Below are 24,861 nucleotides of genomic sequence, written 5' to 3'. Positions count from 1 at the left end.
AAATTCAATTTCAAGTGTTGCATCATGTAGAGGACAAAATTCTCTTTCCAATGATACCACTATCTCATTTTTTATAAAAATTGTAGTTACGATATGACCTTTTCCTAATAAAGCAACGACTTATATGGGAGAAATGTAGTTTTTCGACTTTTGAGTAGAAATGAGTGCATTTGCGTTAATTTTGAATAGAACATTTCTTGAAGAGAATTAAATTTCCCGTCGAATGGTGTAAAAAACATTCATTTTCGTGCAGAAACAACGATTTTACGTAAAGCTCTTTATACAAGTATGGAAATAGAGTATGCTCTTAAGAAAGTCATAGCATTTTACGTATGTGTTACGTACTGCGCATGGCAGGTTGGTGTCGTCACGCGGTGGAGGTGGGCGGAGCAACGATTGCGGTGCAACGTTGTACGTGAACAGCTGATTTGATGCTTGCTCGTAGGGATGGCATGCTCAAATGCGCGCAACAGCACGATGAGCATTTGCTCATATGCGCGAGAACGCATTTTAGTAATTTGCTCGAGCACGAGCATTTTCAAGGAAAAATTAAGGAAATTTTCAAAAATTTCGGATATTTATTACTCATTTTCGATATTTTTGCCTGTTTTTTGGTAAATTTATTGCATTTTTCAACTTTTTGATCTTCATTGTGATTTGTATTAGATTACACTTATTTTGTGTAATGACTTTCTACTAATTCGGACTTCCACGTTCCCCAGAGGGCGATACCGTCGCGCATTCTGATTGGCTGTTGATATTTCTGTGCTCTTGTTGTTTACATTTCAAAACGGGACTTTTTATCACAAACTTCGGCGATTTCATTCTCATATTAATTTTCAACGATATTTCATTAATTTCGTAAATTTTGTGGTGTTTTTTTTAGTGTTTTTGATTAATATATGACTTCTAGTATCGTTATATGTTGTGAATAATGAATATTACCTCGAGTTACAGTGTTTTAGTGAGCTTAGAAGGATGAAACAAAGTTGCACGATTAAATGAATTTAAAGTTCTTTGCAAGTGTTATTTTAATTCACCACAACATTTACTCGATAGCACGATCGCAAAGCAATTCTCTATACGTAAATTTAGTTTTATTCAATGTGAAATAATGGAAATATAACATCGAATTTGAAATCGCCGAAGTTTGTGATAAAAAGTCCCGTTTTGAGAAGTAAACAAGGAAGGCACAGAATATCACTAGCCAATCACGTACCGCGACGGTATCGCCCTCTGGGGAACGTGGAAGTCCGAATGTGTATCAAGTAAGGGGATGCGTAATAGTAAAATATGCTCGCGTGCTTGAGCAAATGCGCGCATACGCGCGCATGCGCGCACGCAAAACAACATGCGTGAGCATTTCCCATCCCTACTTGCTCGCGCACTGCGCAGTACGTAAAACTTACGTAAAATCCTACGACTTTCTTAAGAGTATAATCTATTTCCATACTTGTATTAAAGAGCTTTAATTTTACGAAGCATTTTCATTCACGGATTTTCATGTAAGTGCACTTTGAATTAAAATTACTCGAAATTTTGATCGAGCACATAGGTTTTTTAGAATACCAAAATGTTCACTATTTTATCCTCTTCAAAATGGTTGTTTATCCAAATCGCTAGCATTTACCGTTCAGAAGCAATTAAAGCTCAAAGTTGTAAAAACTAGTGATGCGAAGTAAAAATCGAACTTTGAATTGGAATTACATATAAATGCCAGCGAGCACGTAGCTGTTGCGTTGGTTTTTTACTCAAAACTCTAGCTTCTACCGTTCAAAAGTTCTTCTAGTTTAAAGTTGCTGAAAGTGATCGAAAGTGATTCTTATCACCTTATCACAAGAATGTAAACAAAAGACAAACATCACGCAGATTCGCCACTTTTCATGACTTTGAACTGCAATTACTTTTGAACGGTAAAAGCTAGAGGTTTGAGTAAAAAACCAACGCAAAGAGGACAAAATTTCGCGTATTTTGGTTTATTAACACAGCTACGTGCTCGCTGGCATTTATATGTAATTCCAATTCAAAGTTCGATTCGATTTTTACTTCGCATCACTAGTTTTTACAACTTTGAGCTTTAATTGCTTCTGAACGGTAAATGCTAGCGATTTGGATAAACAACCATTTTGAAGAGGATAAAATAGTGAACATTTTGGTATTCTAAAAAACCTATGTGCTCGATCAAAATTTCGAGTAATTTTAATTCAAAGTGCACTTACATGAAAATCCGTGAATGAAAATGCTTCGTAAAATCGTTGTTTCTGCACGAAAATGAATGTTTTTTACACCATTCGACGGGAAATTTAATTCTCTTTAAGAAATGTTCTATTCAAAATTTACATAAATGCACTCATTTCTACTCAAAAGTCGAAAAACTACATTTCTCCCATATAACCAATGTATTTGATCCTCTCTATTTTCAGTTCATTAAACTTCCGATAGATGCCAGCCACTCCGCGCGAAAGTGTCAATTTTTATATGTCATATTTTTCTTCAAACCAGTCTAGTATGAGCACCATCAAAATATACGTTTACATCGCTAGTTTGTAATATCCTGTAATATCAGTAATATTTACAATACAAATAGGTACACTTGTTGAATTTCAAGTACATGGTGCCTATTGTTCATTCAATTACTGGAGCACCTGAACATCGTACATTTTTTTGTATTCAATGAAAAACGAACCTAGTAGCCGAAAAAAAACACAATTTGTAATTAGTGTTAAATAATATTGTAAATTTATTCTATAATTGACAACAAAAAACAAATTACAACGTTTATCATTGTGATATATCAACACATCAACAAAATAAAAAACAGCCCTCTCACTATAATATTACTTCACTCGATATTTTGTGCCGAATTCATGGAATTATTAAATTAGATATTAGAAATGGAAAAACGCGCGAGAAAATAGTCTAAAATCAGATCAATAAGAATGTCACACTTAAAATAGAGGCACTTAAAAATTTTATATCTGCGATTATGCGAACAAACCAATAATGTAAATGATTTGTCGCGTCAACGCATACCACGGATATCCAAAAAAAAAATCAATCGACTTAAAACGTAAGTAAACAGGTAATAAAAAATCTTATGTTCTAAATTCAAGCGCAAGGCATCTTATAACGCAGAAAAAAATGCCGTTGTGAACACATAAGTCTTTAAAAATGGAAAAAAAATCATAAATATATTCAGCCAAATTAAAATATCATATGCTTGTCAAGCGAGCGAAATTTTTTACGCGAAATGTTTCTTTTATTAAAATAATAAAATATAGAAAATTCAAAAATGGCTAACAGCGAATTTCTTTGCTCCCTAATCTACGATTAATTAAGAATTACCAAAATAAAAGAATGTAGGTAAGGCAAAAATGAATGGACATTGAACTAGTGAAAAATACTGATAAAAATAAAATTACGTATAAGTGAAATTTTTAATATAATATTACTTACATAAGAAAGCGATATTTTTAAATAAAAAGTTAATCTCTAAAAGAAAAAAGAAGTAAGAATTCAAAGATACGTCCGGTAAGTTGTATGGGTAGGTAGGTATATGTAATGTATGTATAAAAAATGTGTCGTATTTTTGAAAGTAAAAAAAAACACAGTGTTTAATAAAACTACAACAGAAAAACAAAATGAAAAAGTAGATAGTGTTTAAGTAAGTATGCAAATAAACCGTATTTACTCATGTTAAAACTCCAAAAGTAAAAATGATTAACAAATTTGGTGTTTCCGTTACGAAGTATTAAGTACTTTTCACTATTAAGAATTTTTTTACAAGAGGCAACACTTCTTTTTTGATGATTTATAAATAGGTTTAATTGGAGGACGCTCGGAAAGTTGGAATTTTCGAACAATTCGCACTAACTCGTAAAATGCTTGATCAACGTTCATACGAACTTTCGCACTACATTCAACATATGGTATTCTCAACTGCTGCGATAATTGCTGGGCTTCTGTCACTGATACCTACAATCAAATTGAAATGTTCAAACATTAGTTTTTATTAAATCACAGCGTATCTCGAGGCTCGCTAGCGCAAATGGCGCCTAGGGATCATGTTAAAAGTATGCTATTTCCCCAAAATGAATTATAGGGTACATATCTTAATTTTCATAAAAGATAAAGTCTATTTCAGTAATCTTGGCTATGCCTATGAGAGACGAAGCGGATTTATTTACCATTCTTTGATTTTCCAAGTCTGCTTTATTTCCAACCATCAACATAGGAAATTCGTCGCGATCTTTGACGCGTAATATTTGTCGATGAAATTTGCTAATTTCTTCGAAACTAGGATGATCAGTAACAGCAAAAACTAACAGGAAACCTTCTCCCGATCGCATATATTGTTCTCTCATGGCACTAAATTCTTCCTGACCAGCAGTATCCAAAACTGAAATGTCAGTATTGCATTAAAACATGAAGTATTGAAATTTGAAACGTAGTACAGTGTACACGGTACTAACTGTCGAGTTTAGCAGGAATATCATCGATAACACACTGTTTGGTGTATGAATCTTCTATTGTGGGATCATAGTCGGTAACGAAGTAACTCTGTGAACATCATATCAGTAATTTAAGTACATATAAACAAAACACTGAAATCTATCTCGAGTTAATTTATAAATAAATAGGTTACAATACACGTTAAATATACGATGACGAAAGTAGTACAACTTTCGTTACATCAAAGGAATTCATGTGTATACAATCTACAAAGGTATACAAATGGAAATTGACATACTTGAATAAATTGTATAGTTATCGCAGATTTTCCAACACCACCACCACCGACAACCACCAACTTATAGGTGGACGAATAATTATATTTATCACTTCTCGACATGACTTTCGCGTACAAAACTCAAATGCGAATCATTTGCGAATACATTTTAGTCATTTGTTACGTATCAAAATGCAAAAATTTCCTCTTCAACACCTCAAGGTCTCCTAATCCGTTCGGTTTTTAGATGAAACACCGCCAACACAAAAACCTACGAGTGTTTCTCCCATTCAGTAGAATGTGAGACATCTGGTCATATACAGCATAAACGATGGTTCTATTTAGGGAATCTTGTTGCTTCATAGTATTCGTCTTGTATGACCTCTTTACCTCCCTCACCACTTTTCGCTTCGTGTTTCATGAATAGGCCTATTTCATTCAACGGACGAATGAAATACGAGTCGAAGGCTTCGTGTCATTCGTAGAATTACAGTAAATTACTGTACGTGGGTATTCGTAAATCGTGTAGTTTTGGTATTTTTCATTCAATTTTACCAAGTCGGTTCAATTTTTGAAAACCTAAAAATTGAAAAAAAAAATCGTATTAATAAAAATATTACGAGATTTTTTTTTCTATGTACAGAAAAATATATTTGGAATAAAAAGCATAAATAAAAATTTAAAATTAGTTTGTTCATTAAGGAATATAAAGAGATGTATTCAACCTCAGATTCTTTTTTATTAAAAATAATAAAGTGATTAAAAAATATGAGTGAATAAGTCATGTTAATAAAAGCTTATTTTAAAAATTAAGTATATTCGATTTGTTCGAAACGTCATGTTAAAACAATCATTGGTATGCAGATTAAGTTTAAGATCATGAATAATGAGATTAATCGATAGCTATTCTTTTAAACAATAAATTCAGAATTTATTTAAAAAAAAAAAATTAAATGGTTCGCGAATTACATGAATAAAAATACACGGAATGCAACAATATATGAAGTAATAACGATGATGCGCTGGAATCTTGAGAACAAATTTAATTGGACCACAATCGAACCGAATTCAAAACTTCATTGAGACTAGCACGCCATGCAGTTCTTTCTTCCAAAGTATCAGCTGACAACAGCAACCTATGAAAATATTCAAAAGAATTTTAGTAATATTCGAAAGATCGCCTTGAAAAGTTTTCCTGCCTGAGAACTTTTCGTACGTACCCTTCTTCGGTGAGTCCTTTGAAATCCAAAAGATACGACGATGGATTGAATTGTAACATTAGAGTATGAGGTCGCATCGTAACTTCAATTCCTACTGTTTCTACAGTTTTGGTGACACATTTCCTCAAATCAAATGTCCCAATTGGATCCTTTTCCAAAAAGATCAGAAATATTAACTGGCATTTAAAAAATCAATTATAAAAATCACGTCTTACTTTCACACCCTCTTCTTCAGGGTATTTCCAAAATGATAATTTTTCACCGGAAAGATAGAACCAATATCGACTCCAAGCTCCATAACCTGATACTACTTCATACATAGTTAAAAATCCATGCTTTTGAACACTCGTCAACGCCAAGTTGCATTTAATATTCATCATTATCATTCCAACCAGTGGACTGTGTAGTAGATCTTGCTGTAATTTTCATAAAGAAAAAATTATTAGTTTTTTTAAATGTTCAACCAGCACAAGAAATCGATAATATTACTTTGTTGAGGATCCATTGTTGACGTGTGACTTCATTTAATGAAAAAATCATATAACCAACCATGGAAAATGACGATTGAGAACTTTTCTTGCTTTCGCCAAGTCTAGGGAAAAGTTTCGTATCCTTGGTTTTTTTATTATGTGCTTTTTTATCCTGAAAATCAAAAATTCAACAACTTACATCGCCTTCTAAAATTACAAACACATTTTCATCTTGAAAAATATACCTTTTTGGCGCTGCTTTGTTTGAAATTCACCGGATCTTTTTTCTCAACTAGCGAGTTATACACTTCGACGGTAATTCTAAAATCTGAACTGACATTAGCTAATGTGATAGGCTCACGAAACTCGACGTAATATTCAGGATCCTTTTTAATATTTTCTTGTACAACAGGTACAACTTCCGAAGCTAAAACGATGTCTCCACATTTTACGACGCATAACAAATTATTGCACAAATCGTCTGAAAAATTGAAAATATTTTTAATATGCGAATTGATAAAATTTAGAGTTGAGAAATTAAGATTGTTACCTTTCAAATCGGAATGAACAACAGCCATCCGAATGGGTAATTTAATGTTGGATATGGTTATATTACCCTTAGCTGGACTTGACGCAGAAGGCATTACCGAATTTTCCACTTTGATCCTGTCGATTTCATTTTGATAGGTAACTATTTTCAATTCTGTAAAACAAAAATATTTTCATTTCATTTCGTAGCATAGGGAGTACACTAATGTTTGAATGGCGTACGTACGAGATAACAAAACCAATTTTTCTGCATCTAAATGCGTTGGAGAATTAACAAATGAACTCGATAAACATAATTTTAAAGCTCGAATCTCTTGTGCCAGCATTATTTTTTCTTTTATAAGTTGCTCCTCTAATGATTTTATTTTTTTTCCAACGTCAGTTTCATTTCTTTCCATATCATCAATATCGTCGACAACTGGATCGCCGTAATCACTCTGAAAAAAAAACCGAGCGCTTACAAAAAAATTGGTATGAAAAGCAATAATTAGTAAAGCTAAACTGATGTTAGTTTTTGTTTTAGTCAAGCCCCAAGAGTTAATTTTAATGCGATCGGTCACCTTCAAGGTGTTATTTTTACTGGTCGTTGGTGAAATAGGTGAGAGACCGAATGATGTATCAGAATACGTTTTCATATAGGTAAAACTTGCAGTTTCATTGGGACACTTGAAAAAATTCAATTTTTTATTAATTCACTGAAAATGATAACGTCAAGTTTTTAAATTACTTCAAATACTCACTTCGATGCTATTAAAAGAAGAGCGAGCGACAGGGCTTAGAGATAACGATGTATCATTATCTGCGGATATTAATTCTTTTACTTCATTTATTGCACTTCTAGTAGCTTTGTTATATGATTCATTCATGCTAATGTCCTGCAAAACGTAATCAACAAAATTGGGATTTTTTGCTAATAGAAGAGTTTTTGTAATAGGAAGCGTTTAAATATACCTTTTTACTATTTTGAAAAGAGGAAAAAATGCTATTTGTAGCACAGAGTACATCTCGTCCAAAGCTGTTGTCGTGATCGGTAATTGAAAAACTAGTTTCTTTCCTACAAATGAAGAAAACGCGTGATGACACTCGTGGATTAAACATAAATACTCTGTAATCGTTGCTTACCTAGAATAATTTTTAGGAGATTCATCTTCATCAGCACTTTCATCGGCATCGCAATCGAGATCCGATATACTGGGATATAAACGTCCTGGTTTTGGAGTACTTACAAACTTTACCTGCTTAACGGTGTCGAGTACCGGGTACACCGATAAATTTACTTCCTACGAATATACATAAATTAAGTAAATCTGAGCCTAATTTTGTAAAGAGATGTTAGTTTTGAACACTACAGACTTGACGAACCTGATCATTAGAAGCATCAGGAAAACTGGAACAAGTTTCTTCGCTGATATTCAAAACCACGTCTTCTTTGGGTTCGTCAATTTTTTCAGGTTGGGAAGATAAATCGGATTTGAAAGAATCATTAGAAGCTTCACTTTCACTGGTCAAATCATAATTTTCAACGGCAGAAGGTGTAGTTGGGATGTCAATTTTTATGGGAGTTCGATTTTCAGGTTCTTTCACCGCAGGACTTGAATAACCAAAAGTGGTAGGAATCTCCTCACCCTTTAAAAGAAATGTTTTTTATTTTTAAATTACCAAAAGTATAGAAAGCCGATATCTACAATTTTGCATACAATGATACTTACACGTAATCGCCTTTCGAATAATTTTTTTCGTTCAGCAACAGAAAGCAAACAGGGATCTGGAGCATTTCCCATCTTATTCGAATTATTTTCATTTTCTCGGTTAAAAACGCTTCTAGCTTTCTTGAAATCAAAAATCAGGTGCGCATCTGACTCTGTCCTTGTGTAGCCTTGAGATTCCTGCATATTCATGCATTTAAAAAAATATTTTAAAAAATCAAATTGATAAAAGTTCTATGAACGTGAAAAATATAGGCCTACTCACAAGTGTTTGAACAACTGATCGATCCAATACTTTTTTCTCAGGAGTATTCGAAGCGCTAACAACTTCTTCAATTTTAACTTTTCGAGGTGACAGAATATTTTGACGGATTTCCGGTTTCTCGAGAGCCTTTGTTATACAACTAGCTGTATTTGTTTTTTTCTCCGGCGTGCTAAGAGTTTTGACGACCACGCGTTCTTCGAGTTTTTCTTTTTTAGCAGGCACAGCGTTCCGAGGCTTAAATGCGTTGGTTTGGGTTTTGGTATAACCAGGAGAATTTTCTTTGTGTCTCCAAGACGCAGATTCAAATTTACCTGATTTTGAAGCAATACCACCCGAACAAGCTTTTTCCGGACTTTTCCTCTTGACCGGAAGTTGTTTCACCTAGAGTAATAATAAAAATGAAGACAAGAATTTTATAATAAATTTTTTTCAAAACGACTCGAATACTTACTGTTGAAGATGGGAGAGGGACGTGACTATCTTCTTCGTCAAATTGCTTGAATTTTCCAGCAAGATTTGCGAGCCTGTTCTTGCATTGTTTTATATACACGTCATCTTTCTTTTCTTCGTCGGCAAAGTTACGTTCTGTAAAAGTTATTATAATTATTCCAAAAGAAAGTGAATCTTCCAAGTACCAGATAAATGAGTCAAGCAGTGAAATTAACTGTACAATAATAGCGCAAATAACCTGAAAGCACAAAGTTGCGATTATTAGTTTTGGTTATTTCTGAATCTTCGCACTCCATTCTATCATGAGAAAGACTTTTCTTTACAGTTAAATGTTCTGCAACAGAACATCGATTATAGTTTTTCAGAAAAATTTATCTAAACTAACTACTTCATCGCTCGATTTTGCTTTCTACAACGTAACCGCTAAGTCTTTTCTCAAAAAAGCGAACCAACACCGAAATCATGCAAGATATACATTCGAAACACTTACCAGCAATTACCGGTTTCGCGTCAATCTTCTGTTTAACATTTTCTTTGTCTCCATCTAAAATAAATAAATCAAATTGAAGGATGTCAACAGTAGGTTGAAGAATTTTGATTACATAGTTTCACAAAATGCATACCGATGTTTCGTAGAATATGTGCATTCTTCTGAAGCCGCTGTAGAGCTCGAGTTCGCATACGCTGAAAGATGAAAACATGGACAATGATTAATATAGAACTAAGACGGTAATACAACAATCTATCATTATATAGTTTATTTTGAAAAGCTATATAATACATGGTCAATAGATACTTCAGCAAAATGAGCACATTTCGTTGTATGTAGCAAACTTTTATCATGTTTATCAATCGAATCGAATGCTTTTTCGTACAATGCAAAAATGAAAGAAAATTAAGTAACAGCGATGAATACATACCTCAGCAAATGAGTCATCCATGTCTGGAAAGAAACTAACAACACAGCTACACTAATTTAGATCATTTATCAATTACTTAATTCATTTTTTTGTACACATTCACGTTAAAATTCGATGAATATCAACACGAAAATCGCATATCAACCGAAAATTACCGTTAAAAATTAAAATTGAATGGGATTCGAAAATCGGGAGTGATCCGAAAAGCGACATCTACCGAAGTTGATGAAATGAAAATGCAAGAATGTGATTGGTTGATCAGTACAGCGCGTTTTTCAAAATTCCTGAACTTCGTTTCATGTCGTATATTCTCGTGCACCTTCGTGTTAATTCGTGTATTATCGTGTTTTGTTTTTTTATCTCAGAAAGTTCGGCGATTTTGATAATAATATTTTTTTTCCCAATAATTTTGTATTTTTTTACATTTTTTTAAACGTTCCTACTTAAGTCATTGTACAAATATGTATTTTGAAATTTGAAAACGTATTCATTAACAATACTCAGCGTTTGAAGAAATTTGTAAGTAGATTTTTAATTTGTTAAAAAAAGATTGAACATTGAATATTTTGGTTATCATAACTTCTCAAGTTTATATTTTGATTATTCTTCTTAGATTCCTTTTTTCCTCTCAACTACAATGTAGTGTGATTAACCAGTTCCTTGTATCATTATTTTGTAGGATAAGTCAAAGTATGACCGCTCCATTAAGAACGAAACAGTGGAGACGAACTCTAACTACTCTACAAAGCTGTCTTTCAAGTAAGGATATCAGAAATCGATTTTTAGAGTATTTTATCCATGAAAATGGTCACCAATATGTAAAGTCTAGTCCAGTATTTCCGTATTTCGACCCATCTATACCTTTTACTAACGCCGGAATGTGTCAGGTGAACTTAATTTTCCTATGCGTATCTGTAAACTGATCCTATTTGTGATAATTTTTTTTAATTTGACATTATATTATGCAGTTTAAAAGAATCTTCACCTCTCAAGAACACATCGATTGCGATAAAGCTGCCAATAGTCAAAAATGTATTAGAATCGCTGGTAAACATAATGATTTACAAGCCGTTGGTATCGATTCGTATCATCATACGTTTTTTGAGATGTTGGGCAATTGGTCCTTCGGATCGTATAATAAAGTTCGTAGCTTCGCCTTAGTTATTTATATAACTTCAATATCATTATATAATTCATTGTTGATCGTTTCTTATTTGCGTTTAGAAACAAGCTTGCAAATTGGCATGGGATTTATTAACATCGCCGCCTTATAATATTTCTCCGCATAGATTATTTTTCACTTATTTTGGCGGTGATGATACCTTGAATTTGCCAGCCGATGATGAAATTCGAGAACTATGGCTGGAACTTGGGTAAATTAATTGTATTTTCTGAATCATTTATGAAATAGAACATTTAACGATTTTATTTTTTTTAGTGTCAAACCAGATCACATAATACCGTGTGGAACTGAGAATTTTTGGGAAATGGGATCAATCGGTCCTTGCGGGACTTGCACAGAAATTCACGTTGCTCTAAGCAACGATCTAAGTTCATCTCCCAATTTAGTCAATAAAAATAACCCTTTGTTAACGGAATTATGGAATATAGTATTCATCAAGTACAATAGGTGAACGTGAATTGAATTTCACATTAGTGAAGTTTTAGTTTTTTTTATCATTATTATTTTTATTTTCGTAATTTGCCGTTACAGAACGCATTTTACAGGACAGAAAATGGCACGATAGAAGCATTACCTGAAGAATTTATTGATACTGGAATGGGATTTGAAAGATTGGTTGCTTTGCTACAAGGAAAAACGTCGAATTACGATACCGATTTATTTACGCCGCTTTTTCAAACAATTTCAAAGGTACTCATTTAGCTCTTACCTGATACGATTTTTTTCTGTATTCATGTAAGTACATTATTACAGACTTGCAAAACACGAGCCTATAGAGGAACATTTGACGGCAACAATTTAGATTCGTCTTACCGATATTTGGCTGATTTTAGTCGTATGATCACGGTTGCGATTGCGGATAATGTTTTCCCCGATGTCAAGTATGGTGCTAATTTTTTCATGTTTTGTTCGTTTTCTGAAGTGTTTTTAAAAATTTACCATTTCTAGTCCTAAACTGAAACGAGTTCTTCGCAAAGCATTATTAATTGCTGAAAAAAGATTCCATTCTGAATGCCCGCATCTTCTTATTGCTGAATTAGCCAACGTTGTCGCCAATTCTTTGCAGGAAACTTTTCCAGAAATTGGAGAAAATTTACATCGGGTGTGTAATAAGTATTTAAAATAATTTTGTGTAGCTCAGAACTTCACTCATTGTTCATGCTCGATTTCAGGTCAAACATGTGGTAGAAAATGAAGCCAAACAGGTGCAATTTTTGGAAAAGAATTCTCGCAAGCAATGGAATGAATCGCTGTCAAAGTATCCAGCTTTGAAAAATTACTCATTCATAGAATACCCAGGTTTACCAACTGCCTACAGCTTCCTGATGGATCAAATTTCCACTAATGATTATAAAACTTGTTTACCGTCTCAGTTAATCGTTAATTTATACATTACTCATGGCTTAGAAAGTGAAATAATCGAAGAATTATTGAAACCCTTAGGTAATAGCTCCGACTCTTTATTTATTTTTTCATTTATGCATAAATTTTAAACTTTTTTTTGATATGTTTTTAGGGCTAAAATATAACCACGACGAAGTTAAAGATTCGCTTCAACAGTTCAGAAATTTTACTAAGATGCAACGACAAGAATCTTCTTTTTTAACGTTAAAATCTTTTTCTAGCAGTGCTTTCACGACTGATGACTCATTTAAATATATTTCTGAAGAAAGTTCGGATCAGAGCACAGATTTTATATGTCCAGATGTGAATGCTACCATTTTGGCTGTAGTTTTCGACGATGAAGTCGTTGTTACTGAAAATGACCAGTTAGAGGGGAAAATTTCCAGTTGGCATGCTGCTTCATCAAAAGATAACTCACCACATACGAAAATAATCGGTTTGATTACCGATAAAACCAATTTTTACACTACCGCCGGTGGCCAATGTCATGACACCGGAATTATTAAGCTGCCAAACAGAGGTGATGTTCTCCTCAATGTGAATAAAGCCGACAAATTGAATAATGCCGTCGTTCATTTATGTGATTTAAGCCAGTTTCAAGGGTACATATTTTTCAAATTTTTGTTTCACTGTGTTTGAGAAGGGCTTATTGTAATTTCTGTTTTAGAGAAAATTTCACTTTGCCTTTTAAGATCGGTGATAAAGTTACCTTGGCAATAGATAATGGTCGAAGATGCCGGATTATGAGAAATCATACTGCGGTTCATTTATTGAATGCAGCTGTTAAAAAATGTTACCCAGTTTCTCATTTTAAAAACGGCTATGTTGATGATGAAATGATTTCTACAACGTTTGCTGTGTACGGATATTCATACTCGAATGAAGGTAGTTAATTTTATACACGGTTCGAATTACTTATTTCATAATTTATTGTTCGATATATTTTTATGTATTTCTTGTGTGAATTATTGGTCTTTGTCCCGTATCATGCATAAATCATTACTTTCGACGAAAAATGATAGAAACATGTTTGTTTCAGATTATCGCAATGTAGAGAAAGCTGTAAATAATTTGATATCAGAAGAATTATTAGTTGATAGACGTACTACTTCATCTACGTTGGAAGTACTAAACCTACCCGATGTGAATTTTACTCCCGGGGAACATTATGAAGCAGACAATATTCACGTAATATCAATTCTGAATGACGAAGGAAAAGTAGTTTCTAGGTCTGAAACGATTACTCATTCTCTGCATAATATGTTTAAATCACCGTAATGTCCACGAGGCTATTTTTTTTCCAGAGAATTATGTTGCGGAACTCATCTCGACAATACAAAATATATTCAAAAGTTTTGCATAACAAAATTGAGCTTTTCAAAAGCCCTGTCTTCTCTTATTGTTGAAGCTGTGACGGGTGAAAAAGCGAGAATTGCTAGTCAATACGGACAAATGATACGAGAAAAGTCGTCCTCATTGATTCGCAAGATTGATGACATCCTTAGCAAAAACTTAGCTCCTGTTAATGAGGTATTCTTACGAAAATTATGATGAAAAATTAGTTTTCAATTTCATTTATTCTGATTTTTTTTTCGTTTTGCCCATTAGATTATTGACGCGTATGAAGATTTATCAGCGCTATTATTTGAATTGAAATATAACAAAGATTCTGTCAAAGATACTCTCCCTTGTAGCGCCACCGAAGATTTCCATGTACTGAAAACTTTCCAAAAGAAGATGAATAAAGTAGTGTCATCCTTTTCGAGGTAAATCATCCGCCAATATTTCATAAAATCATGTATTGATTGAAAAACGTTTAATCTAATCGTATTTTTAGAGAAATGGTGGCCACCGAATTATCATCTTTGCTTGCTGAAAATTACAACCAGTGTGATAAACTAATTCGTTTTTTCGCTTTGAAACACGAAGCTTTGAGAGATTATGATTTTTTATGCGAATTAGCTACTCTTAGTGAATTAGCTTCCAATCAAAGGCGTCTCGTTTTATTTATAACATACGCTGATGGCAGGATTCGATTCTTTTCCTATGTTCCTAAAGTAAGTTGAATGAAAATGATTCGAATCTCTTGGTGTTTTGTTTGAAAAAGTGCATATTGATATTTTTTTTTTTTTTCAGGAAAAAATTACTGATAATTTCAACGCTCAAATTTGGTTGTCGTCAATTTTAAGCATTACACCAGTTCGAGTCGTCGAATTAGAAGATCATAACATTTCTTATTCATTTCCGAAAAAAATGGCCGAAGAAGACGTTTTACCGTTTGTCGAGCCTATTTTGAAAAGAGCGAAATCTTTACCGAGTTAGGTCAAATGTTTAATTTCAATATTCCTTTGAGTAGTGTTACCTACCAATAAAAAATATGATCAATAAAAGTAGTTTTATTATTAAAATTATTTTAGAAATTACACATCATAAATTCCACTCACGTTCTAAATCACTCAAGTTTCTCTCCAGTGTATCTTTATTCAGTTCATTTTTACATAAGAAACGATTTTCTAAATGTAACACAGGGATTTCATATTTGTACAAATTATTCCATCTTTGATTTTCTTCCAGCGTTATATCGACTTCTTCGAAAGAAACACGATGATAAAAAGGTTGTAATTCTTGTTTTAAATCGTCGCATAATGAACAAGGATGTTTGGTGTAAAGTGTCAGTCTTGGAAGTCTATTTTCAAGTCTTTCAGTTTTCCTAAGAATTCCATCATATTTTAAATAATAATCAAGAAATGAAAAGAGGAAAATTACATTAAAACCGTTATATTTTCAAATAACCATAACTACACGAGAATAATACACAATTACGAGACACCCTGTGACGGTAATAAATTCAAAATATCACAATATATTAAATTCAGTCTATAAATAAAGAACACTCGATACATCTTCAATTTGAAGAATTAATCATGATCCCATAGAAATGACCACTTTGATACACTTACAATTTTTCTATCAATATCGAAGACGCTCCACCTCCTCCGTTGCAAATTGAAGCTACGCCTTTTTCACCAGCTTTCAAGGCATAGGCCAAATGAACAATTATCCTGGCACCAGACATTCTGTAAGATGGAACAGATATGAATAAAACAATCTGAATTTACTTTTCTTCAAAGAATATCACTCGTAGACTTACCCAATAGGATGACCTAAACTCACAGCGCCCCCGTGTACATTGACTTTCTCCGGATCGATATTCAATTTTTTAATATTGGCAAGCACTACTACGCTGAAAGCTTCATTAATTTCCCACAAGGCAATATCGTTTACAGAGACATTACATTGTTCGAGTAACTAAAGAAAGAATACTTAATTAATTTCCAATATTCAACTAATCGGTTGATTCTATGTTAATTTCATTACTTTAGGAATAGCAAAAGCAGGCGCTAATGGAAAATCGATTGGATTGGTTGCCGCATCTTGAAATCCAACAATACGAGCTAATGGTTTAATGTTTAATTTAGCGGCAGTTTCGGCTGTGGTGAGAACACAGGCTGCTGCTCCATCATTTATGGTTGAAGCATTCCCAGCAGTAACGGTACCATCTTTCTAGAATTGTAAAAATTTCTCATCGATTAAGATTCTGCTGCAGATTATTTGATTTTTAAAACAGAAATATTTAAATGTTTACTTGGAATACGGTAGATAATTGACGAAATTTGTCGTAATTGATACGTTTATATTCTTCATCTGCTTTCACTACAATATCTGGTTTACCTAAGGTGAAAAATTTGTGTTATTCGAATTCTCATTTGCAATTTACGTTGCCGAAATTCGTACCTTTTTTCTGTGGCACTGAAACTGATACCAATTCATCAGATATTGCTCCAGTAGCGAAGGCTTGTTCACTTCGTTTATAACTACTTATAGCATAATCATCTTGTTCTTGACGACTAATGTTGCAAATTTTGGCTGTATTTTCGGCGCAATTGCCCATATGAATTTTATTATAAACATCGGTCAAACCATCAGCAACGATTCCATCCTGAAATGAAGTTTCGTATGCAATTTTATAAAAACATTTACAAAACAATTGATGCATGGCTACTTCACACATACAGCTAAGAAAACGCCGCCGTATTTAGTTTCTCCACGATTCATATAATACGGTACATTGGACATCGATTCCATGCCACCAGCTACAACTATATCTTGATGTCCACACAGTAAACTTTGAGCCCCAAACATAACGGATTTCATGCCCGAAGCGCATACTTTATTTATAGTTGTACAAATGGTCGATACAGGCAAACCTGAAATAATACAATTCGAAGTGTTAATACGAATTTTTTTAATAGTGAACGCATCAACATTCTATATTTAGTAGATCATGTCGTTTCAAGGTAAACATTGTTTTCTGACCTTAGCCAATAAACTACATAATACACATGTTGTATGAAAACAGTAAGTCGAAAAAAATCTCATCTAACTCGCTCGTTATATTACAAAACTTATGTAGGTAAACACATCAAACACATTTACCAGCGAATAAAGCCGCCTGTCTTGCTGGAGCTTGTCCGGCACCGGCTTGGCACACATTTCCCATAAACACTTCGGTAACATTTTCTTTCGGGACGCCACTTCTTTCGATGGCTGCCTAAATAACGTTTGAGAAATTGATTTTTAAATTACACAATAATTCAAGTAAACGATACTGAATGCAAGATGAAGAATATTACATACTTGAATTGCAATAGATCCTAATTTTGTAGCTGATAGAGTTGATAGGGAACCTCCGAATGAACCGATTGGAGTACGAGCTGCTCCAATGATCACGATTTCTTTATTCATTCTATTCGTGGAGCTGAATGAACGAATACAATTTGCATAAGCGGAGAACTGAAAAAATGGTGAGTGTTAATGCCAGTCTTTTGAAAACATATCTAACTTAAAAATAACATGAAAAAATTAATTAATGTAATACTTGTTTCATCCGTTTGCTAATTGTTACTACGGTCGTATAATACATTGTGAAATGTATTAAAAATATCCCACGATATAATTAATAGAATAATCAATAACCTAACGAAACGAAACACATCTAATCAACATAATCATTTATTTTCATAGGACATAGGTAATCATGAGAGCTGAGATTGGCTGAGAGCTTTTTGATTATCAATCAAAAACGCAAAGACAATGCGCATGCGTGGATCACGATTCAGTAGGTTTGCTTTAGATTTGCGATTTGCCAATTTTGATTTGCAAATCAATGAAATTACGTACGTCTACGTCTACGTAGAGAACATATTTGTACACAAGGATGATAAACAAAAAAAGTCATTCTTGATCTTAATTTCAGCTAAAAAATGACGTAAAATCGGTATTTTCGTCAACTTTTTAGTTAATACAGAGCTTCAAAGTTCAAAGCTCGAAATAAAAAACAAAAAAACACCGGCTGATCAGTGTTACCAAAAAAGGTAGGATAAATGTGTTTGCTCAGCTATTGAAATAAAACATGGAATAATTTTGGTAAAAATAAACTCATTGAATAAATAAAACATTTCGATTGTTTTATTTACTAAAATCAAAAAATTGTTAGCACCTAAAAATCTTACGATAAACACAAAATCAATGAAAACTAATTAAGCTTTTAATTACCTCATGAGTTATTTAAAATCACTGCACTGTTCAATCAATGATAATGAAAAAAAAAATAAATAACTTGAGCAACAAAGATAGCAAACATACGAGTTATTCGAGGGAATGAGTTAGCGGAAATATTAATTTTCTGCGGTGTCTAGTCGAGTGTGGTTTCGAATGTCCGCGTTGTTTTTTAAAAAGTGAACCGCAATAATTAAATAAAATGAAGTTATTTTGTATTTTATCGTTGCTGTTCGTCGTTGCTTGCCATGTGAGCCATGCTGATCCAGAAAATAAATTATTTCGGTAAGAATAGAAAATTTGAATTTTAGAGTAATTAACTTCGTCCTCTCAATCCTAGAGGTTGTAAAAAATTGAGTAAAAAAATATTCATTTGCATACTCTGAGTTTGCATAATTGGAAAATTTACGCTCCAAAGGCGAAAGTGGGGTCGTGGACTCTATGCATCATAATATTAATATGATGATACATAAGTACATCACGGACTGAAAAAAATCATGTGTTTTTTTTCAGTCCTTGGTGTTTTATCTATCTTTGGCGATAACACTTTGAATTTTTATCGCAGTTGTCTAAACTATTTTCTCGTAATTGAAATTTTGTTGCGGCAAAACATCACTTCTCAACTGGTCAACAATTGCACTGGAAATGAGAATCTTGAAAATTCCAAAACGACTTCAAATGTCGAGTCCATTTTACACCGTTGTTGTGCGATTTTTTCAAAATATTCTAGGCTATAATGAAGTACTAAAGACCTATCGACGCGATACATGAAAAACGATAAGACCAGTTCCTTTCCTTTGTTCATACTTCGTCACATGTGTCATTGTTGAGTCGATATATATGTAATTTCAAGTTGAATAATTTGAATACTACTGCACCTTACATAGTGAGGCGAATTCTTCAAGGCCGGTTTCGTCGAAGGGTGAAAAATGGATTTAGTCAAAAATATATGAATTGATTACCTCATACCTCAATTTAGGTGCTGATCATTCTCCACTGAACTTTTCAAAGTGAAAATCACTTTTAACCAGTCATGCCAATGTTACTTTCGTTTTCAGTTTTGAATTAATTTCGAATCTCGTGTGTTATGATTACCTTCACGTATTTGCCGGCATAATTCATCTGTCATCTTGAGAGAAATTATATTACTTATGCAATACGTATCCTTAAACAATTCTCATCGGTGAAATCTGGCCTATTATTTCAGGTTTTATTATTCAAAACCCCAGGCCCAATTACTTAGACCATTTTTCAAAACAATCTGCCAGTCATATACCTTTCGTTTTCAGCATTGATACTTGAGTCATTATGTACAATATATGAATATACCAACTAAATATTGGTTTTGGTTACAGGAAAATCGTCAAGTTTTTTAACCCAATTTTTAAAATCATACAGGTTAACGTATCGGAAAATAAACAATCCTTGACGATTGTTGCGGAATTGTAATGATTAACATGTGTTTGTATTTGTCATCAAATACCTAAATTCTCTTTTTTTTCGTTTCATTTTTTTTTATTGCATATACCTACCTACTGTACATTACGTTGTGTCAGGTGTTTCGTGAACTAAATTCGTAATTAAATTGTGTTTTAAAAAATTAGAACGAGGTGAATCTCCTCGAATTGGTATGTGTAGGTAGTAGGTACTAGGTAGTAGGTACCTATGTACCATTTTGTTTTCGAAATAATACCTACTACCTACCTACATAGGTATTTCAAGTGTTGCTCATATTACGTTAATTTTTCTTTTCAGTTCTTTTTATTGTAGAGTACATTTTAAAAAATTAGAAATAATTTTAAAATATTACTCAATTTTAATTTTGATTTTTTTTTTCAGAATTTCACTATCCAGAGTTGTCACACCACGTGATCGACTTCGTTTAGCTGGCACAGAGTTTAAATTATTAAATGCCAAATACAATGGAACCGGTACCCCCGAACCTCTTCGAAATTATCTCGATGTAAGTCTTCGAGTACTTTATCGAAACATTCGTCGTTAAAAACACGAGTCGACGATTAAAAAATTAGTTACGATTTATTAATATAATTTAAATTTCGAACAAAACATCGCGCAATCGGTTGCAAAGGTCGAACTCACCAACCATTTCTAATTTCTAATTCTTTTCGCTAATTTTTATTTACACCTGATTACGATTACTTTTATTTGCCGATGAATCTCTATAATTTGAGTGAATATTTTACAGGCTCAATACTACGGACCTATTACTATCGGTACACCACCTCAACCTTTCAACGTAGTTTTCGATACAGGATCTTCAAATTTATGGGTACCATCGAAGCAGTGCAGTATTTTAAACGTAGCTTGTCGTAAGTGCAAATATTTTAATTTCAAGCAACTGTATCGAGTCAATGACATGACCACTATTTTTCGTCTATGTTTTTTATTTTCATTCATTTCGGTTCGCAGCTTTTTAAGCGAGACGCAAATACATAAGTTGAAACTTGTTTACTGCGACGAAGTGTTTTTTTTATCCTCTCTCAAGATATATTTTTAATAAACGATAAATACATACAAACTTTCGAATGTTAACGTACGAGTTGTTCGCAATAACCTTGTATGATTCATAGCTCGGTCGCGATTTGCCAGCAAGCAGAATAAAAATTCACCGTTATCTATGGTACATTTCGACCCCAAGCATCAATAATTAGTGATTACTAATTTTGTATTTTTTTTTTTTTTTTTTTTGAGAAAAAAAAGTGATAAGTAACTTTGGTGTACATTCGATCAAATTTTTATCGCATTTACTTTTATCCAACACAAGAGGTTTTTTGTTTGCTCGTATCGTAGGATGTGAATTATTTATCACCTACGAAGAGTACGAAGGGGTACAAATTTATCAGCTGTAATTAGCGTGTTTGCAAGGTTTATGAGATGTATTATGCACCAATGTGAGGTGTACGTGATATTTTCGAGAAAAAAAACTTATTTCTAAGCTGAATCATTACCTACTTCGTTTTAAAAATGTAATTTATGATTGATGACGATGAGTAACTTGTTTCAAAATTTGTTGCAGTGCTGCATAATAAATATAACAGTAAAACGTCCAGCACTTATCAGGCTAACGGTACGGAATTCGCTATTCATTATGGTTCGGGAAGCTTATCCGGATTTTTATCCGCTGATACTGTATCGGTGAGTATGTCTGAGTAAATGATATCCCTTTTTTTTTTAGAATTTTTTGCGTCATTTTTCAGGAAAAGTTGATTATGTAGTAGGGTTTCCTACGTTTAGATGGGACGAATTGAATTTGATTTTTTTTTTTAAATCAGCAGGAAAGATTATAGAAAAGTATTTTTTTACTGAGAAGAAAATTCAATATTTTGGATCAATTTTGAATTGTATACCTATCTATTTTTATTCTCGTTTTTCAATATTCTCTATTTCACTCCATTATTTTACGATTTTTTGAGAAGTGGGTCTGAAGTGGTGCATAATTAGAAACAGATTTTACAATAAATTATTGAAAAACAAAGATGCTTACATCCTAACAGAATTTTCGAAAAATCTTCACTTTTCACGCATTGATTAGAATTGCTAGAAAATGCGGGAAAAAATTTGTATGAATTTGAGAAAAATTTATAACTCTGGTTTTGAGAGGAAGAGTGGAGAGGGAAAGGAGGCTTTTCGTTTGTGGGAAGATACGTTGACTGAACATTTACGATGTTTTCTCTATTGAAACTTCACACTTCTTGGAAATTTTTATTGCATTTCATTTCATAATCTAGGAATTTTTGGAAGGGTAAAGAAAGGAGGAGGGGAACGCAGAAGTGCTTGGTATGTGGTGAAATGTAGTACGTTTTTGCTAGGATAAGAACTTGAGAATTTTTTCCAGTAAGGGGTTAATGGTCTCGTTAGGGACAAAATTGAAAATTAATTTTTTCAAAGTGAAAATTTGTTTTTGCGGCTTGAGAAAGGCCAGGAAGAGTAGAAAGACTAACACTCTCCTTCCTTGGCATATTTTAGGTACCCTCTGGATACGCATGCCAAATTTCAACCTTCTACGTCAATCTTGAAAAAAGTCATTTTTTGGCAACTGGAAAGCGACAAGGGATCGAAAAATGAACATTTTATATTTGATAATTTTTTTCTTCTGTTGAAATTGGTTTTCATTTGTTGCCTAATTTTTTAGATCGGTGGTTTGGATATCAAGCAACAAACATTCGCCGAAGCAGTGAAAGAACCTGGTATCGCATTCGTGGCAGCTAAATTCGATGGTATCTTAGGCTTAGGCTATCAAGAAATTTCAGTCGGTGGCATTCCTCCTCCTTTTTATAACATGGTACAACAAAACCTCGTCAAGAGCCCAGTATTTTCATTCTATTTGAACAGGTTTGTAAAAATTTGTAGATTTATACCCTATTACAGGTATAAATTTTGAATTTATTCATCATGATCATTATATTTTTATTTAGAAATACGGCAGCTGCTGATGGCGGTGAACTGATTTTCGGCGGAGTTGACCCAGACAAATTTCGTGGTAATTTTACTTATGTTCCTGTTAGTGTTAAAGGATATTGGCAATTCGGTATGGAGAAGTAAGTACCACGACTGGAATAAATTAATTAACCTCGTCTTCATTGGTGTATTTCATTTAACGACCATTTATTCGTTCATTTTATAGGATTTCCTTAGGTAGTAAAGTCATTCAAACTTCTCAAGCTATTGCTGATACTGGTACTAGTCTTATCGCCGGTCCATCCGACGACGTGGCCGCTATTAATAAAGCTATCGGAGCTGTTGAAATTTTAGGTGGCCAATACACGGTAAGAAATGAGAATATTTCACTAGGTGTTTGTTTATTAGTCACTTTAGGTATTTAGTACAATAGCTTATCGATTACATTTCCTTTTACAACTACGAATTTTGTTGTACGTGACGTATTAGTACTCGGAGCGATAAACCAGGAAAAATGGATCGAACTTTCGTCTTATACACTACCTATACTCGATATTTTTATTTGTTTTTACGACATTCGATACCTACGACTACTTGACGATAAAACTGAACCTCTACCTTTATGTACTCGTACGTATTATAAACCGCGGATTATTTTCTGTTCACAGGTCAGTTGTGAAACTATCGATCAGTTACCAGATATTACATTTACGATCAACGGAGTCGACTACACGCTTGCAGGAAAAGATTATGTGTTACAGGTATTGTATTTCTCGATTCACATCATTTATACAGATTCTTCATAAAATGGATTACATATTGTATACGTAATAAGCACCTCTCTATCAGATACTGCAAGTGACCTGTGTTCGTATTGCGGTAATTTTTAATCATTTTTTCTTTTCTTTTTTTTCAATTTGCAGATAAGTCAATTTGGTAGATCGATTTGCGTATCCGGTTTCATGGGTATTGACATTCCTCCACCTCGTGGACCTTTATGGATTCTCGGTGACGTTTTCATCGGAAAATATTACACCGTTTTCGATTTAGGCAATAACCGTGTAGGATTTGCCGAAAGTGTGCAGAAATAAACGTGATAACTTACTTATAACTATACTGTGACGAATTCGTTATTTCAAAGACTTTCGCCTGTTGTACATAATATTTTTTAATAGTTCGTTTTATAAAATTTTAGCAATAAATACTTTTTATGTGACATTTTTAATCAGGGTGTTTTTAGTTTGTACGCATTTCTCCTTTCGCATCAAAAGAGAAAAAAATTGTTGAACATGAAATTTTTCATTAGTAGAGATGGAATAAATTTTTTCCGGGAGGCTCGTTTTTTGTGATTTTCCAAATTGAAGATGAAAATAGTCTTTGTCTCTCGAAATTCAATTTTTCAAATTCGGATTTTTAGGAGAATTAAACAGTTGTACCAAAAGAAAATGAAAAGCAACCCAATTGTAGATCAAATGATTTTTCATCTGTAGATTATAAGTACATTTTTGGACCATTAAATGAGCCATGAGGGCAACAAAAAATGATATATTATATTATGGCTTTGGAATTCTCGAAACAGGCAAGTCCACTGAGCGTTTTATTAACATTGGGCTATAGTATAGAATGAGTTCAAAATCTTGAATCAAACAACAAACTCGATTTAAAAAATGTATGGTTTTTAATCATTTACATATTTGAAAAAAAAACGACGAATAAAAATGTTCCCACTTCGAACACACAATACGACATTAAATTTCTCACTTCCTGCTGTATCTTGAAGCTCGCTCGTGCATTTTTAATATTGTACCAATTTAGACACCCTTTCCAATTAAAATCGACTTATTATTTCGTGTGCTCGTCAAATTCAACAACGCTCGGCTTAAAACGATTTCATCATATTTTTTTGAAATTCTATTTTCCCAAATGA

The 24,861-nt window shown here is 33.1% G+C and overlaps 5 protein-coding genes and 1 long non-coding RNA gene across 9 annotated transcripts; 3 read left to right on the top strand and 3 right to left on the bottom strand.

Annotated features, from left to right (window-relative positions):
• Positions 1–1,132: 1,132 nt before the first annotated feature.
• LOC135832847 (uncharacterized) lies at positions 1,133–3,035 on the top strand. Its single transcript, XR_010556382.1, has 2 exons — positions 1,133–1,268; positions 2,424–3,035. It is a non-coding gene; the product is annotated as an uncharacterized LOC135832847 (long non-coding RNA).
• Ras64B (ras-like protein 2) lies at positions 2,691–5,075 on the bottom strand. The gene is made up of 4 exons (XM_065346356.1): positions 4,751–5,075; positions 4,473–4,560; positions 4,188–4,399; positions 2,691–3,975 (listed from the first exon to the last, which is right to left on the bottom strand). Exons 1-4 carry the CDS (start codon positions 4,850–4,852, stop codon positions 3,781–3,783), a joined length of 597 nt encoding a protein of 198 aa, XP_065202428.1. The 5' UTR covers positions 4,853–5,075; the 3' UTR covers positions 2,691–3,780.
• Positions 5,076–5,510: 435 nt separating this feature from the next.
• Positions 5,511–10,500, bottom strand: scra (scraps). Of its 3 annotated transcripts, XM_065346350.1 has the most exons (19): positions 10,310–10,500; positions 10,013–10,073; positions 9,880–9,933; positions 9,628–9,723; positions 9,391–9,524; positions 8,940–9,320; positions 8,678–8,854; positions 8,331–8,594; positions 8,091–8,248; positions 7,920–8,022; positions 7,709–7,843; positions 7,529–7,633; positions 7,195–7,405; positions 6,970–7,122; positions 6,665–6,900; positions 6,439–6,591; positions 6,165–6,365; positions 5,950–6,098; positions 5,511–5,865 (listed from the first exon to the last, which is right to left on the bottom strand). In XM_065346350.1, the coding sequence occupies exons 1-19, from the start codon at positions 10,328–10,330 to the stop codon at positions 5,772–5,774; spliced, it is 2,886 nt and encodes a 961-aa protein (XP_065202422.1). In that variant the 5' UTR covers positions 10,331–10,500; the 3' UTR covers positions 5,511–5,771. The 3 variants fall into 3 exon arrangements, with proteins under 3 accessions (XP_065202422.1, XP_065202424.1, XP_065202423.1); XM_065346352.1 differs by lacking the exon at positions 7,529–7,633; XM_065346351.1 differs by lacking the exon at positions 9,628–9,723.
• Positions 10,501–10,665: 165 nt separating this feature from the next.
• On the top strand, positions 10,666–15,286 carry LOC135832840 (alanine--tRNA ligase, mitochondrial-like). Its single transcript, XM_065346349.1, has 16 exons — positions 10,666–10,828; positions 10,989–11,196; positions 11,278–11,451; positions 11,534–11,682; positions 11,748–11,939; positions 12,038–12,182; positions 12,246–12,373; positions 12,441–12,594; positions 12,665–12,935; positions 13,009–13,498; positions 13,564–13,781; positions 13,936–14,125; positions 14,201–14,426; positions 14,505–14,662; positions 14,734–14,953; positions 15,033–15,286. Exons 2-16 carry the CDS (start codon positions 11,002–11,004, stop codon positions 15,216–15,218), a joined length of 3,096 nt encoding a protein of 1,031 aa, XP_065202421.1. The 5' UTR covers positions 10,666–10,828; positions 10,989–11,001; the 3' UTR covers positions 15,219–15,286.
• Acat1 (Acetyl-CoA acetyltransferase 1) lies at positions 15,278–18,003 on the bottom strand. 2 transcript variants are annotated; one of them, XM_065346353.1, is made up of 10 exons: positions 17,836–18,003; positions 17,595–17,750; positions 17,394–17,508; positions 16,971–17,164; positions 16,692–16,896; positions 16,543–16,628; positions 16,275–16,460; positions 16,048–16,205; positions 15,857–15,973; positions 15,278–15,606 (listed from the first exon to the last, which is right to left on the bottom strand). In XM_065346353.1, the coding sequence occupies exons 1-10, from the start codon at positions 17,878–17,880 to the stop codon at positions 15,324–15,326; spliced, it is 1,545 nt and encodes a 514-aa protein (XP_065202425.1). In that variant the 5' UTR covers positions 17,881–18,003; the 3' UTR covers positions 15,278–15,323. The 2 variants fall into 2 exon arrangements, with proteins under 2 accessions (XP_065202425.1, XP_065202426.1); XM_065346354.1 differs by lacking the exon at positions 15,278–15,606 and having other exon boundaries at positions 15,659–15,973; positions 17,836–18,000.
• A 593-nt stretch (positions 18,004–18,596) lies between these two features.
• cathD (cathepsin D) lies at positions 18,597–24,159 on the top strand. Its single transcript, XM_065346355.1, has 9 exons — positions 18,597–18,800; positions 20,355–20,478; positions 20,722–20,845; positions 21,553–21,671; positions 22,669–22,868; positions 22,952–23,074; positions 23,161–23,302; positions 23,603–23,695; positions 23,858–24,159. Exons 1-9 carry the CDS (start codon positions 18,718–18,720, stop codon positions 24,023–24,025), a joined length of 1,176 nt encoding a protein of 391 aa, XP_065202427.1. The 5' UTR covers positions 18,597–18,717; the 3' UTR covers positions 24,026–24,159.
• Positions 24,160–24,861: the final 702 nt, after the last annotated feature.

Source organism: Planococcus citri, chromosome 1, assembly GCF_950023065.1.
Source record: "Planococcus citri chromosome 1, ihPlaCitr1.1, whole genome shotgun sequence".
NCBI lineage: Eukaryota > Metazoa > Arthropoda > Insecta > Hemiptera > Pseudococcidae > Planococcus > Planococcus citri.
The sequence above is the reverse complement of the archived record's forward strand: the minus strand, read 5'-3'. Positions and strand labels throughout refer to the sequence as shown.